The 13,254-nt window shown below is 33.7% G+C and overlaps 1 protein-coding gene across 1 annotated transcript in view; it reads right to left on the bottom strand.

Annotated features, from left to right (window-relative positions):
• Window positions 1-13,254, bottom strand: part of LOC145292383 (semaphorin-2A-like) — a 158,425-nt gene that overhangs the window by 14,496 nt on the left and 130,675 nt on the right. Inside the window, exons 10-11 of the mRNA XM_080138712.1 lie at window positions 6,312-6,353; window positions 768-856 (exon numbers count right to left, since the gene is read on the bottom strand). Of these exons, the coding sequence (XP_079994838.1) occupies window positions 768-856; window positions 6,312-6,353 (131 nt within the window). The remainder of the gene's footprint in view (window positions 1-767; window positions 857-6,311; window positions 6,354-13,254) is intronic.

Genomic DNA, 13,254 nt, shown 5'->3' with positions numbered 1-13,254 from the left:
GCCAGTTGTGTTTATGAAGTACTGGCGAAGGATTGGCACAATCTTTGTTACTCGTTGCTCTCTGTGTTTCCTTACCTTGTTAATCGACCCCATTGGGGAGGGGGTCGCAGAAGGACATCCTTTGAAACCCCTCGAAGCTTACGCAATCACTTGGTAATCACCTTTACCCTCAGAATATTTTTTTTCACACATAATTTTATAAAATCAACAGTAGATTCTCTACAGTGCAATGTAGACTACAATGTATTGTGGACTAAGTCACTGCAGGGAAGTATGTGAAGCTTTCTACATGGATCGATAACCAGGGAAAACAATCGATTTAATTAAAAAAGTGAGCGATTTCACCGATTTCGATGACATTAACAGCGTTAGAGCTTTGTTGATGCTTGTTCAATTGCGTCGGATCTCCCTTCTAGTTTTATTAAAAAATAAGAAAGTTGTCTCTTATTTTTTGGAGGGAGGGGGCTATTAATGCCAAGCATGTAGCTTGAATGATGGGGTAATTGTAGTTAAATTGGAATTTTAATATATATATATATATATATATATATATATATATAAACTCATTTTAAAAATAAAGCAAAAAGTTATGTTAACAGACGAGCAGAATTTAAATTATTTGTTTTGTGTTTTTTATTTTTAGATGTCACTAAAAGCGTAATTGGTTCGAAACCCAAAATAAATGTCGAGCCTTCTAGACATGTTTTGTTTTTGATTCTACTTTTAAACCATGTCAGAGATAGCGTTCGACTGTCGCCAACACTCACCCATTTGTCTCGCTGCTTTTTGTAGTCCTCAAACAGAACGCACCATTCCTGGAACTTCAACATCCAGTCTTTTTCAATCTCTGCCTTTCCTGAAAGAGAGCGAACACACTAATTATTACAATTTATTTGCATATTAGCACAATTACCCGATGTTGTCCGGGAGCATTATAAAAAAAACAAATTTTAAAGAACATATTTTGCATTAAAACATTTTTTGTGCGAAAGAATAATTTCTGAATAATTTTTGATTCTTCAGATTGCCGGTTTTATCTTGAGTGTTACTCTCGCAACGTTTTCGGTCGATGTAACCTCCAACCTTCTTCAGATATATCTTGTTGAACTCTGGAATCTGTACGGAACTCTCTATTTAATCCGTGGGGTAGCTTGCTCTCCTTCCTTCATCCATGACTAGGTAAGAAATAATTCACAATTGTACAGGGTGGCGCATTTAAAAGAAGCCCGATCTATCTAATCTTTCTCTTACAGACAAACTGACACCACAAGACAAAATGCAAATCTTTTTTTCAACAAGATAGCGCATCATGCCACACACCTCACATCTTTACGGAAGAGAGAACAATTAATGAAGGGTTATTAGCCACCACCTTTCCCCACTTGTCATTGTGTGATTTTTATCTTTGGCGAACTTTAAAACAAAAAGTGTATGAAAATAATCCTCACAATCTTGACCAACTAAAGAAGAACGTTACCGTTGCAATCAGGAGAATTACCAGAGAAAATCTACAGGTAGTATATGTAAACGTTGTTAAACGTGGCCAGAAATCCATAGATGTCAACGGGGAGCACTTCCAGCATCTTTTATAACACTACAGTTAATTTAAACAATGCTGCAGGTATTTAAAACAATAAAGGAATGTTTCTCCTCTCTACTACATTTTCTGGGCTACTTTAATCTTTGTATTTTGGGGCGCCCGCACTCAGAATTGAACCTTCAATTCCCACAAGAGTGTAGCTTTCACAACAGAATTTTACCAAGTACTCTGTCCATTGCGCCATGAGTCCATGTGGATTGAAGAAGGTCCAATATGAAAATAATACTCAAGATGAAAACAATAGTCTGAAGTATCGAAGTCGATCCTCATTTCCAACCTTCAGAAACGTAAATTTGTCACCACTTTGTAAAAGATAAAAAGATAATAAATGGTGCTTTTAAAATGCAGTTTTAGCAAAAAAAAAAAAAAAAGATGCAGATCTTGAAAGATTTTTAAGCAGGCCATTTTAGGATTAGCGATTATGCAAATTAGAAAAAGAAAAATTGAAATTACTTAATGCAAGCAATTAAAGTCAGATTATGCTTTAAAGCGTGCATATCACATTTAGCCAATGTTAAAGTGTAGCATCTGTTTTGATTAGTGATTGTACGATTACAATATGTTTCCCGATTTTGATACAATCTCCTATTTTATTTTTAGTGGGGGTGACTAGTTTAGAGTCCTTATCTGGTTTTAAAGCTAGATATAATTTTCTTTGCAATTGGCAACGTTTTCTCTTTACTGTTTTTGTTGTTCATCATATACATGATTTTGTCATCATATATAGAGTTTTGTCATCATATATAGGGGTTTGTCATTATATATAGGGTTTTGTCATTATATATAGGGTTTTGTCATCATATATAGGGTTTTGTCATCATATACAGGATTTTGTCATTATATATATGGTTTTGCTGAACTTGTTCTGAGATTTTAATGCATATTTATCACTTATGCCAACAATAGAAAGTTTAAAATAAATAAAAGAATCGTTTTAAAGTCTGAAATTAGGCTCAAACTTTTCCAATTCCGTTACGTCAAAAAGTTCCGATATTTGTGTTTGTATTTGATTCAGACCTGCACTAACAAAGGAGGGCATAGATTAAGAGAAATCTTCTAGATGGAGATAGTTTTTTATTTGTTCTAATCCAGAGTGACCCTTTTTGTGGCGATAGATTCTCTCTACTAATAACCGGTACTGTGACTAATTCGACTCTTGTATGGAGGCAGGTGAACGGGTCATCGGTGCTCAGAAAAACTAGAAACAGAAAAACTGAAATTACTTAATGCAGACAATTAAAGTCAGATCAATAAATTAACACATTTGGCTAAAATCAAAGTGTAATATCTGTTCCCATTATTGATGGGACGATTCCAATATTATTCACAATTCTGATAAAATTACTGATTCCAATTTTTTTTAATCGCCTAATAACAGAAATTGGGGGAAGGGATTTGAGGGGAGACGCATCTACTTTTAAATCTAAATATAATTTTCTTTATTTGACAATGTTTTCTCTTTACATATCGTATCCAAGGTTTTACCAACTCTTGAGATTTCCATCTATATTTTTCACTTGTGTCAACAATAGAAGATAGATTTACATCTAATATATAAACGGCTATATGTCTGTCTGTGTCTCCATATTTTCAAACTCTATCTCCTCCGAAACTAACACCAGCGCTAGGGGCCTCAAATGATTTTTTACGGGCCGTTCTTTTATGGGTCTTTAGCCGGTTAAATTGTTTGTAAGGAGTCAAAACTTGATCAAAATTGAAAAAAAATTGTTAAATATTTTGTACATTTACCTAAGTTTTTTTTTTATTTTTAATCGGTTTAAATGCATATCACGTTGATATAGTGAATGCGACAGTTTCGGTTTCGATTCTAGCTGATGGCACCCAAATACTTTTTTTTTTTACTTTTGAAATCATGACTCTATAATAATATATACAGAATTTCGACAAATGAAAATCATATTTAAGCATATTTTACACTCGTGCAAAGCCCCCCCCCACCTGCTGGTGAAAAAATAAATTGTTTGGAATCGGAAGTTAACCTGAAACTCTTCTCATATATATACCTTAACAAGTTCTGCGTTTTCCGTTTATTGATTCCGAATCTGATCAATCGTGCCGACGCTAGTTATGAGTCTACACTTAGTTTAGGTGGAGGAGAAATCCTTCTAAACTTCAATTTTAATTTTTGCTCTGATCCACTATGCCCCTGGTATTTCCTCCATTTTTAAAATCGATATTCTTGTAGGGGCGGGGACAAGAAAACAAGGACATCAGTGCTCAGATTCCCGTGAAACGAGATCAAATGCGAGGGTTATGACTAGGGCTATGACAACAGCATATTTTTTTCATTGTTTTGACTCTCGAGTATATATCCAACACGGTTAAACACAGTTAATCAACCGAAAACCACATTACTCTACATAAAAACATATAAGATATCAATGGATACATACCTGAGAATCAAAACAAGGAAAAGAATATGCTGTTGTCATAGCCCTAGTTATAACGAGTCATTCTCTTTCATCAGTGCAATTTTAGTATCTGTTTTGATCCTGTGCTAAGTTAGTAGTCCTCAGTCAGTGAAAGAGAGTGTAAATGTCCGTATGGCAGCTGTATGCAAAGGACCGAGCCCTGTGCGAGATGACGTCATGGAAAAATAAAAAGATTCTAAAAAGAACGTGTGTGTAGATCAAGAAAGACGTTTGAAAAGTCAGAGAGCACGATGGCATTAGAAATAGACATGTAACGCACGGTAGCTGTAAATAAATGTCGGTTGTTTTACTAAGGTCAAAAGGGAGATAATTTTTCCCCTTTTGTCTTTCTAATGTGCCTTGAGACTGAGTCTACAACGTGTTGAGTCTCTACATATTAACGACTGTATTACAAGAGGTCCTTCTACACTTCCAATTCAGTGTGCATCTTTATCTATGTTTGACTGAAATTATATCTGCATCATCGTTTGTTTGTTATCACTCAATTTGCTCAACATCCATCCTCCTGCTGTCAAAATGCTGGGAAGATTTGTAGGCATGCAGCAAAGATCTTGAAACACGAGGATCAAACCCAGAAGCAACCCGACAGAATAACTATTTACCACGCCTTTTTGGCTTGCACAATCACTAACCATTTTTCAGGCAAGCTGGGCACGTGCTGTGAGATTATAAAAGGGAGAGCTTACTGTTTGCTTTTTTTTCTTCTTTTCTTTTTGGTAAGGGCGTGGCACCATCAACAATTCATCCACATTACTCGGACCAGTCCCCAAATTTTATCACTTGCTTTAATCATCATAGTTAGATTACGTTTGTTTTACATGCTCGCATGCATTCGACGGTTTTAACAAATTGACTTTCAAATGAACCTATTTCTGTCCCTGTCTTTATTTATCACCCTTTCTCGCAAATGCATTATCACTTTCTCTCGTGTTTTTCTTGGCCTTTTATGTGAACTGTACCTGCTACCTCAACTGTTCTGCTTTTAATAACCCAAGAACTCTCAACCATTTTTTTCAATGCGACTAAACCATAAAAATCTCATGTTTGGCACACATCTCACTTTGCTGTCTTCTTCTATTCTTTCAACGAGGCCAGAGCATCGGAATCTCCTGCTCTTTACAGATCTACTTATTTAATCCAATTTTAATATTCCACTTAGGTCATCAGATCTAAATCTACCTTTAAAACTCACATCCATCATACCATTCTCTTGTGTAGTGAATGAAATTAGACGAGGACATTTCTAGTAGCCTGCCAACTACCTGATGCGACATTCCTCCTGGATGTGGATCCTAGGGAATGAAAATAACAGTTCCTTATAGGTCAGGAAAATAATGACTATTTGGGGCTATTTTCAGATGGTTGAATCTGGAATAAATAAAGAGCTGCAACTGAGGACCAATTATCACCTTTATTGTTTTAATAAATGAAATAATGTTCAGGCAGAATTTGTAGCCTCTACGCGTTTTAAGGAAGTCGGTGTTTGATCAAAACTGCTGGGGAGCCATGATTTAATATACCGTTTTGTTTTTAAATACCCGAAACAACTGATGACCACTTTAAGAATATGGGTACTATTGTTTGTTCATATAAGTAAAACAATTCAACGATGTAGGAAATTGATTTACTAAAAAAAAAAAAAAAATTACAACGAAGTACAATGTTTTTAAAAATATAGTTTTAGAGAAATTTCCAAGACATATTATTCTACATATAATGTGTGTGTGTGTGTGTGTGTGTGTGTTGATATGTTTGTCTTAATCAAGTGTGTAAACTTATTTGTTGTCTGATCCCCGTGCTGATAAAGACTTTATTTTAATAAGAAATTCTTATCGCCTCAGAAAGGATCGTACACAAAATTATTGTTGATATAAATCAGATTACCTCATATATGTATATGGTATTCTCAAATGGATGCTTATTTAATAATGACAGTCACTTAACCGTTATCTTCAAGTTGTCTTTGGGTCTTGATTTGTACTGATGCCTTTACAAAACAAGAATAACGGTACGAATAATACAAATCCTCGAGCTTCCTCTCAAACATTTCTGAAACGTTAAATTAAAATATTTATGCTGCTCATATTAAAATTAGTTTTATATGTAAAATTAAAATTTAAAAAAAGTGTTTGTTTAGTTTACGGAGTAAGTGTTTGGTTAGAAATTAAGGTTAAAATTTTAGATGTATTAGGTATATATATATATATATATATATATATATATATATATATATATATAAGTATAATTATGTTTTTTACCCGGATAATCTTCAGTTTCTAAGGATGCAACAGCACGATGATCTAAAAATAAAATTACATGAAAACTGAAATAGATGGCTTTTTTTTTCTTTTTAGCAGACAAAATTATATTAACAACCATTCTTTCCTTATGATATATGCCATTTATTGAAACTCCATGGAATAAGGAAAGAAAACTTTAAATTTTTGTCCATGTTTCATAATTATTTTTTAATTACAGAATTAAATTCTAAATATACATAACGATCACTGTACTGAGGAACGAGTAAAGAAAATTTGGTACAATTTACATCAGCAGTAAATGAATGGTAATATTTCAAAAGGCAGCCTTTGATAAGTGTACCCGGAACAAATATTTGGTGGGAACAAATAAAAATCAACACCGAGTTTACAGAAACACTGACGAATTCAGGTCGGTCCAAAAAACACACACCGTGACTATCAATTGCACTGGCATTTATATAAATCAAAGATTTGCTGAAGAACCCGAGGCAAATTTCCAATAAACTCATGTGCCAAATCTTGCACAGAAAAAAAAAATCAGATTTCGAGATTTTCTACTAGTCGCAAGGAACTGTCGGATACGATAACGGTCGGAAAACTCGGCTTTGACGGCATGTGCAATAGCTTTCTGCTGTTCATTAGGAAAAAAAATACGAGATAAGTTGCCAAAAACCTTGCATATGAAAAGCCGTTTTCTCCAGCACAATTATCGTTGACAAATCCTTGCATACAACCTGATAAACACCTGCATGCAACTCGCAGTCTCTTCAGCTTGTCGTTTAGCGAATCTGTCTCTGCTCTATCGATACTTTTATGGTAGGTGTTCGACTGAGCTCCAATTTTCGGAAAACATTCACAACAAATACTCACCTAGCTGAAACAACTGCCAGCAACTTTTCTCACGCCCTATCTATGTCCAAAACTAGACGAAACTTCCACGAGCAGAATTTTCCCTCTACAATTGTCCGTCTATGGAAAACACAACACCATTTCTCTGCTTCACGACTGACTATAACATCGTAGTTTCCAAGTCTAATGTGAATAAATTTCTATTGAGTCATCCATTTAGACAATGTAAATAGATAGTTTCCAGTGTGACTGATTGTCTTATCACCTACCTAACACTTATCCTTTAGTGGCACCCGGGTTTTAATAAGAAGTGACATTCTAAGTAAAAAAAATACACTTAAGCTATGTGTGTTTGTTAAAAATGCAAAATGGCAGAAACATAAGAGTAGGTGAAAATGTTTCAAAAACCGCCATTTTCTTACAATTTCACCTTTTTTTTAGTGTCTCTAAGAAACCGTCAATTGCACTGATTTTTTTTTTCATTGTGCTCAGTTTTACTCATGCTATTCTATTAAACCAGTATGGAAATATTTCTTTAAGTGGAACTTATCTCAAAATTGTCGAGGATTTTTTACTTCTATTGACAGTAAAGCTGCAAAAGAAAAGTGCATAACGAGTCTAAACTAAATGCGGGAATTAGCAAAACCTACGCTGGATTGGACATTGTCTTCCAAGACTGAGCGCAGATCAACACAATAATTTTATAAATTTTTAATAAGAAAGTAAATTGTGCTAATCTCGTAAACTGTTATTCTCACGATATTTTGCGTCCATATTTAGACGGGAAGAGCAATATCTATCAAATCGTCTTACCAACATTAAATGTGATATCTTTATATTCATTAAGAAACGGAACTGAATGTGGGAATCATCAAAACCTGAGCTTAACTTAATATCGTCTTCCGATACTGAACGCAGATCAATACAATAATTGTATAAATGTTTAATAAGAAAGTAAACTATGAGTTACTCTCGTAAATTTGCCATTTTCACGATATTTTTGCATCCATATTTGGACGAGGAGAGCAATATTTTTGTCGAATCCTCCAAGATGAAATATGATTTTTTGGGGATCCATTGTTACACCACCTTCTATAATATAAATCTCACCTGTCTGTTTAAATATATGTACGTATGTTTGTATGTCTGCCTAACACTTTCGACAGAGCCAACGGATTTTCACCAAATGAGTACCGTTTTGAAGCTCGACCTTTCGGTAAAGAAAAGTAAGTATGAGGATCGAACCCGAACCGTTGAGGCAAAGTTGTGAATTAAAGTGGGGGAAAAAAGTGCGACGTTAACCATTGCCCCACCGCGAGATGCTAACGGAAACACGTTTGAATTTATTTAATTACTTGGATTTAGCAGGTGCCCGTTTTAATGAGTTAATGAGGTCAAGTTTGACTGCGGGATAGTATTTCATTTACTGCCGAACGCTCCTCCCCAAGATGTTATAGGAAAAAGACCCACATGCGGCGAGCGACAAATATTGAATATTTATCTTCCAGAAATCGAGCAAATTAAATAGACAGGCGAGCTTCGTTGTTAACTGTGAGATATTACGATTGATATGTGATATAAAAAGTTTTAAAAAGTTTTGAAGCGAGCCACCGCTTCTCTGAAAAAACCTTTTGTAGACACACAGAAAAAGCGAACATACATACGTACATTTTCGCTTTTATATTTATTTTATAAAGTAAATCCTTTTCTAAGCAAAAAAGAAAAATGAATTAAATTTTCGATTTGCTAACATGTTAAATTCAATTTTGCTACGAGGGGCATCCCAAAAGTAAAGCCTGCGATTTTTTAAACTCCAAATTGAAGAACTACGAAGACGGGAGTGGTAATATTAAATCGGATGACCTTTTGTGATCCAAAGTTTATCAATGATGCATCTTTGCTTTTGACGCATGTTCATGAAGGGGGTGTTTTCTTCGAGTCTCACACCGTTAATATCTTCAACAGAAATGAACCTTTCTGGTTATGAATGCATTACTTTAGTCATCATAAGAATACAATTAGTAATATTCTTATTTTTCCATTCGGGTAGAATAAAAACATATGAAGCATTACTTTTGGAAAGCACCTCGTACCATATATATATATATATAAAAGTGACCTTATCTAGAGACTTGAAACTTGATATAAGGGATTTGAACCTGTGGAAAAATTTTAATTTGTTCTTAGCCGGTAAAAATAGCTGCTTAGTGGTCAAAATTGATAAACAGGAACGCCCCTCGTATTTCATATAAATCAAAAAAGGCAAAAGAAAGCACACACACACACATACATACTAAGTCAAACTGATTTATCATTGAGGATTTTTTCATAAGATAAATTCGTATTGAAATTTAAGGAAGTGTTAATATCTTTTAATGCAACTCGATGCAAAAGTTTTTGTGGTTTGGATTTACAATAAACTTAGGAATGACATGTTTAATATTCAACATTTTTATTTCAAGAAGCGAACCTAACGAAGCGATAGCAGCTGACACATCTTGCTAATTATAAAGTTGAAAAAAAAAAAAGAGGCACTTATTTGTCAACCCAATGAAATTGCTTAAAGAAACTTATCTTTTTTTACGATGTAAGCGTTGTATGAATTACAATTTGGAAGTAAAGAAGGCAATAAAACGCAGAATTAAAAAAAAAGACTTAAAAATTTGAAATCAACTTTCGACTATGTACGTCTTCATCAGGCGTTGATTTTTTTTTTCCATCTTTTTATTGGTCCCCGACAAAAGGAGGGTTGACCTGTAAATTCATCCCCGTTCGTTCGGCTGTCCGCACTTTTCTCAATAACTACGCCTTCAAATTTTTTGAAATTTGGAACAAACATTAAACATGATATGAGTAAAAAAGTAAAAAAACGGATTTTCCGGGCAAACTCCGGTTGCCACCCCTCTAAGGGGTGCCTTTCAGGTTAATATGGCTAAAATTGAAACTTTTGTGCTTATTAAAAAAATTGATACCTTGGATTTTTATAAAAGTTTCTAAAAATGTTTAACTAACTGATTTCTGTATAATTTTGTTTGTCTATACTTCGCGATTATTCTTGGATGTGCCGCCGGGGCTCTTTTAGGATTCATAAAAAACACTCCATTTTGGTGACTATTTTACCATATTTGTCCAAAATCTTCTGAGTCTGTTTATTTAGCAGTTTTGCATGGTGCTCAACTTAAATTTAAATATGTTAAGACCTTGGGGACTTTTAACGCTAAATGGGGAGGAGGCAAATGATGGACTTAGTCATTTCTTTTTCTGCCTGGCGCAGAACTCAAATTTACATATGTTAAGGCATAAAACTGTACCGTTCGTTCATTTTCATCAGGATTTGACGTCCCCTGGTGACTTTTGGGGCTAAATGGGAGGAGAGAAAATGCTGAACTTAGTCATTTTTTTTATTTCTCGTTCACTGTGCATGTTTGACTTGTTTTGTTCTAATAACGTTATTTCTAAAAAAAAAAATAATATCGAAATGGCATGAAACAGAATTATTAATGGATATAATCCGCTAGTTCTTTCCTTTTAGACTAAAATTAAAACTAATCGCACATAGTTCACCTTTCCATATAAGTTCCCTTTTTTTATTTTGGTATTGTTTTTGAGAATTGCCCCCACCCCTGTTATTACTGTCACGGAATGAATTAATCTTATTTTAAGTCTTAAATAGAAATGCTAAAGCGAAAGTTGGCATTGTTAATCGGCATGATATGCTGCCAAAATAATTCCGTTAATTATCACGTTACGCAAATGGCATCCAATTAAATCAAAGTATTTTCGCATGGAAAATAATAAAGCAAACATAATGAAATTAAATCTGATTTGATTCGTAATACAAAAGGCAGGGGTAAAAATATTTTTTAACTTTATATTATATTCTTTTCTTATTACTTTTGAGTCTCAGTAAAACAGTATATATATATATATATATATATATATATATTATACATAATAAATTAATAAAATATTAAATGAAATTTAGAGTTATTCTCCGTAATAGAAGCGTTGTTTAAAGTTTAAAATAAATTACTTATAAAATGCGTTTATAAGCCAAATTACAACGCAATATTATGAAAATAATCAGATATTAATTCGTTTAATTAATATTTCGACGATAGACGTCATAATTTTATGCATCTTTTCTTTATTATTTTTCTTTGGTCTTTTCCCCCTCACTATAATGTTAAATTGAACAACGCTTATATCATGGAAAACACAACTCTTTCATATTACGTGCGCCAAGCGTAATCTGGCATTTCAAAATAACACCATCGACAGACAACGCACAGATTCTTCACTGTTTTTTTCCCCTTTAATTTAACATCTTGGCAAGGAAAAAAATGTATAAAATTCTGAAGATGATGTTTATCGTCGAAATATTAACGTATTTTTTACATATTTTATATTAAATAAAATGTTTGCATTAATGCATATCAAAATGAATATAGTTTATTAATACGGGATTTAAATTTAATTTATTTACTTGAACATTTACTTGAACATTCAAACGTGGCGTAATAAAAGAAAAGGGTAATTGCAATTTTCGGATTTTGGAATCCCGACCATATATATTTCTTTTTTCTTTTAATGAATTGATAAGTGCGTTTTCTTCTGATGGGTTTCAGGCAGAATATATTCATTGATTGATATAATAATTAAATTAATTATTTTGCGCTACGAAACAGGTGGTGTCAAGAATTATGCACGCCAAGGTACTTAAACGAATAATAGTCAACATCATGAAATTCGAAAATATTTTCAGTTATTTGTTATATGCTCTGTAATTACATTGCGATTCATAACTTAACGGATTGCTATAAATAAAAGGCGAATATGATTAAACCCCATATTTCCATATATATGCGGCTAATATGTTTATATGTAATTTAACCACTTGGGATAGTAATTAAATATGAATAAATAACAAAAGCTTAATTTAGATAGCTCAAGAGTGCGATACTAGAGCTATAAATATTTTTCATAAAGATACGACGTTAAAAGGAATAGACACGTAAGTATTTACTCATTTTTAAAAATGTTTGTCTTTTATTGGTAACACCTTGCGTACAATTGTTTCAACCAACGGGGTTGGCATATAAGTATGTAATAGTTCATCATTTATAATTTGCACAACTTGGGTTTCATCAGCGCATAGAAAAAACATGTAAAAACGTTTCACAGTCCGCAAATAGGACCTTTCTCAACAGTGCGAGTATTTATTTGCTTTAGCTAGGCTAGTATTTGCTGAGGACGGACCATAGATTGGAGCTTGGTCGAACACTTACCATAATATATAGATAGAGAAAAGTCAGATTCGCAACTTCTCATCTGTGAGAAAGAGGGAGTAGGGAGGCGAAAAGGGCCATTTCCCACTAAATTTCGAAAACGGTCCAGTGCCCTTTAAAAGCAGGAAAGGATGCTTTTAGGGGTCCCACATCAGCTGTGCCAACTAGGGCGCATTTGACTCTTGGGTTCTTATACAGGTAGAGGGTTGCGTCGTGATGGAGATACTTTCTGGAACGATAGAACAACCCCACCATATTTTCAGTGATTTTTTTGGCAACGGATTTGGTATAGCTCTTCTACTTCAGGTCAGGGGTAAAGGTTAGTCGCAGAAGATTTTCGAAGATGGGTGATTTATCTGGTTCTATTTCTACGTTCTTATTCTCTCGTTGCACAACCATGGCTTGATAGTCTTGTCTTTCCTACTATTTAATCCATATGTTGAGGGAAAGTTGGACAGTGTCAAGAACTGTGAATTAATCCAAGAAAATAGTTTTGAGTAATCCCCCTTAGAATGGAGAGCATTTATTTTTCAATTTCAATGGCGGTAATGTTTCTACGATACATGAAGAGCAATGTTGTGAAAATTATTATACCGATGAGAATAGTAGTACGAATACTTGAAATGATACAAGCGGGACTTGAAGAAATTCCAGTTATATTTTTCATATGTAATACAGGATGTCCAAAAATCACTGTAGAGTTTGAAACTTAAATAGATACTTTAGTTTTGATATATTTCTGTAAGTTAAACACAGTCTGACGAAGACATTGAGAAACTTTTAAAAACAAGCAAAATTAAAAA

The sequence above is a fragment of the Euprymna scolopes genome, chromosome 13 (genome assembly GCF_053919585.1).
Source record: "Euprymna scolopes isolate OS-2025 chromosome 13, ASM5391958v1, whole genome shotgun sequence".
NCBI lineage: Eukaryota > Metazoa > Mollusca > Cephalopoda > Sepiida > Sepiolidae > Euprymna > Euprymna scolopes.
Note: the sequence above shows the minus strand (reverse complement) of the source record. Positions and strands in the feature narration are given on the sequence as shown.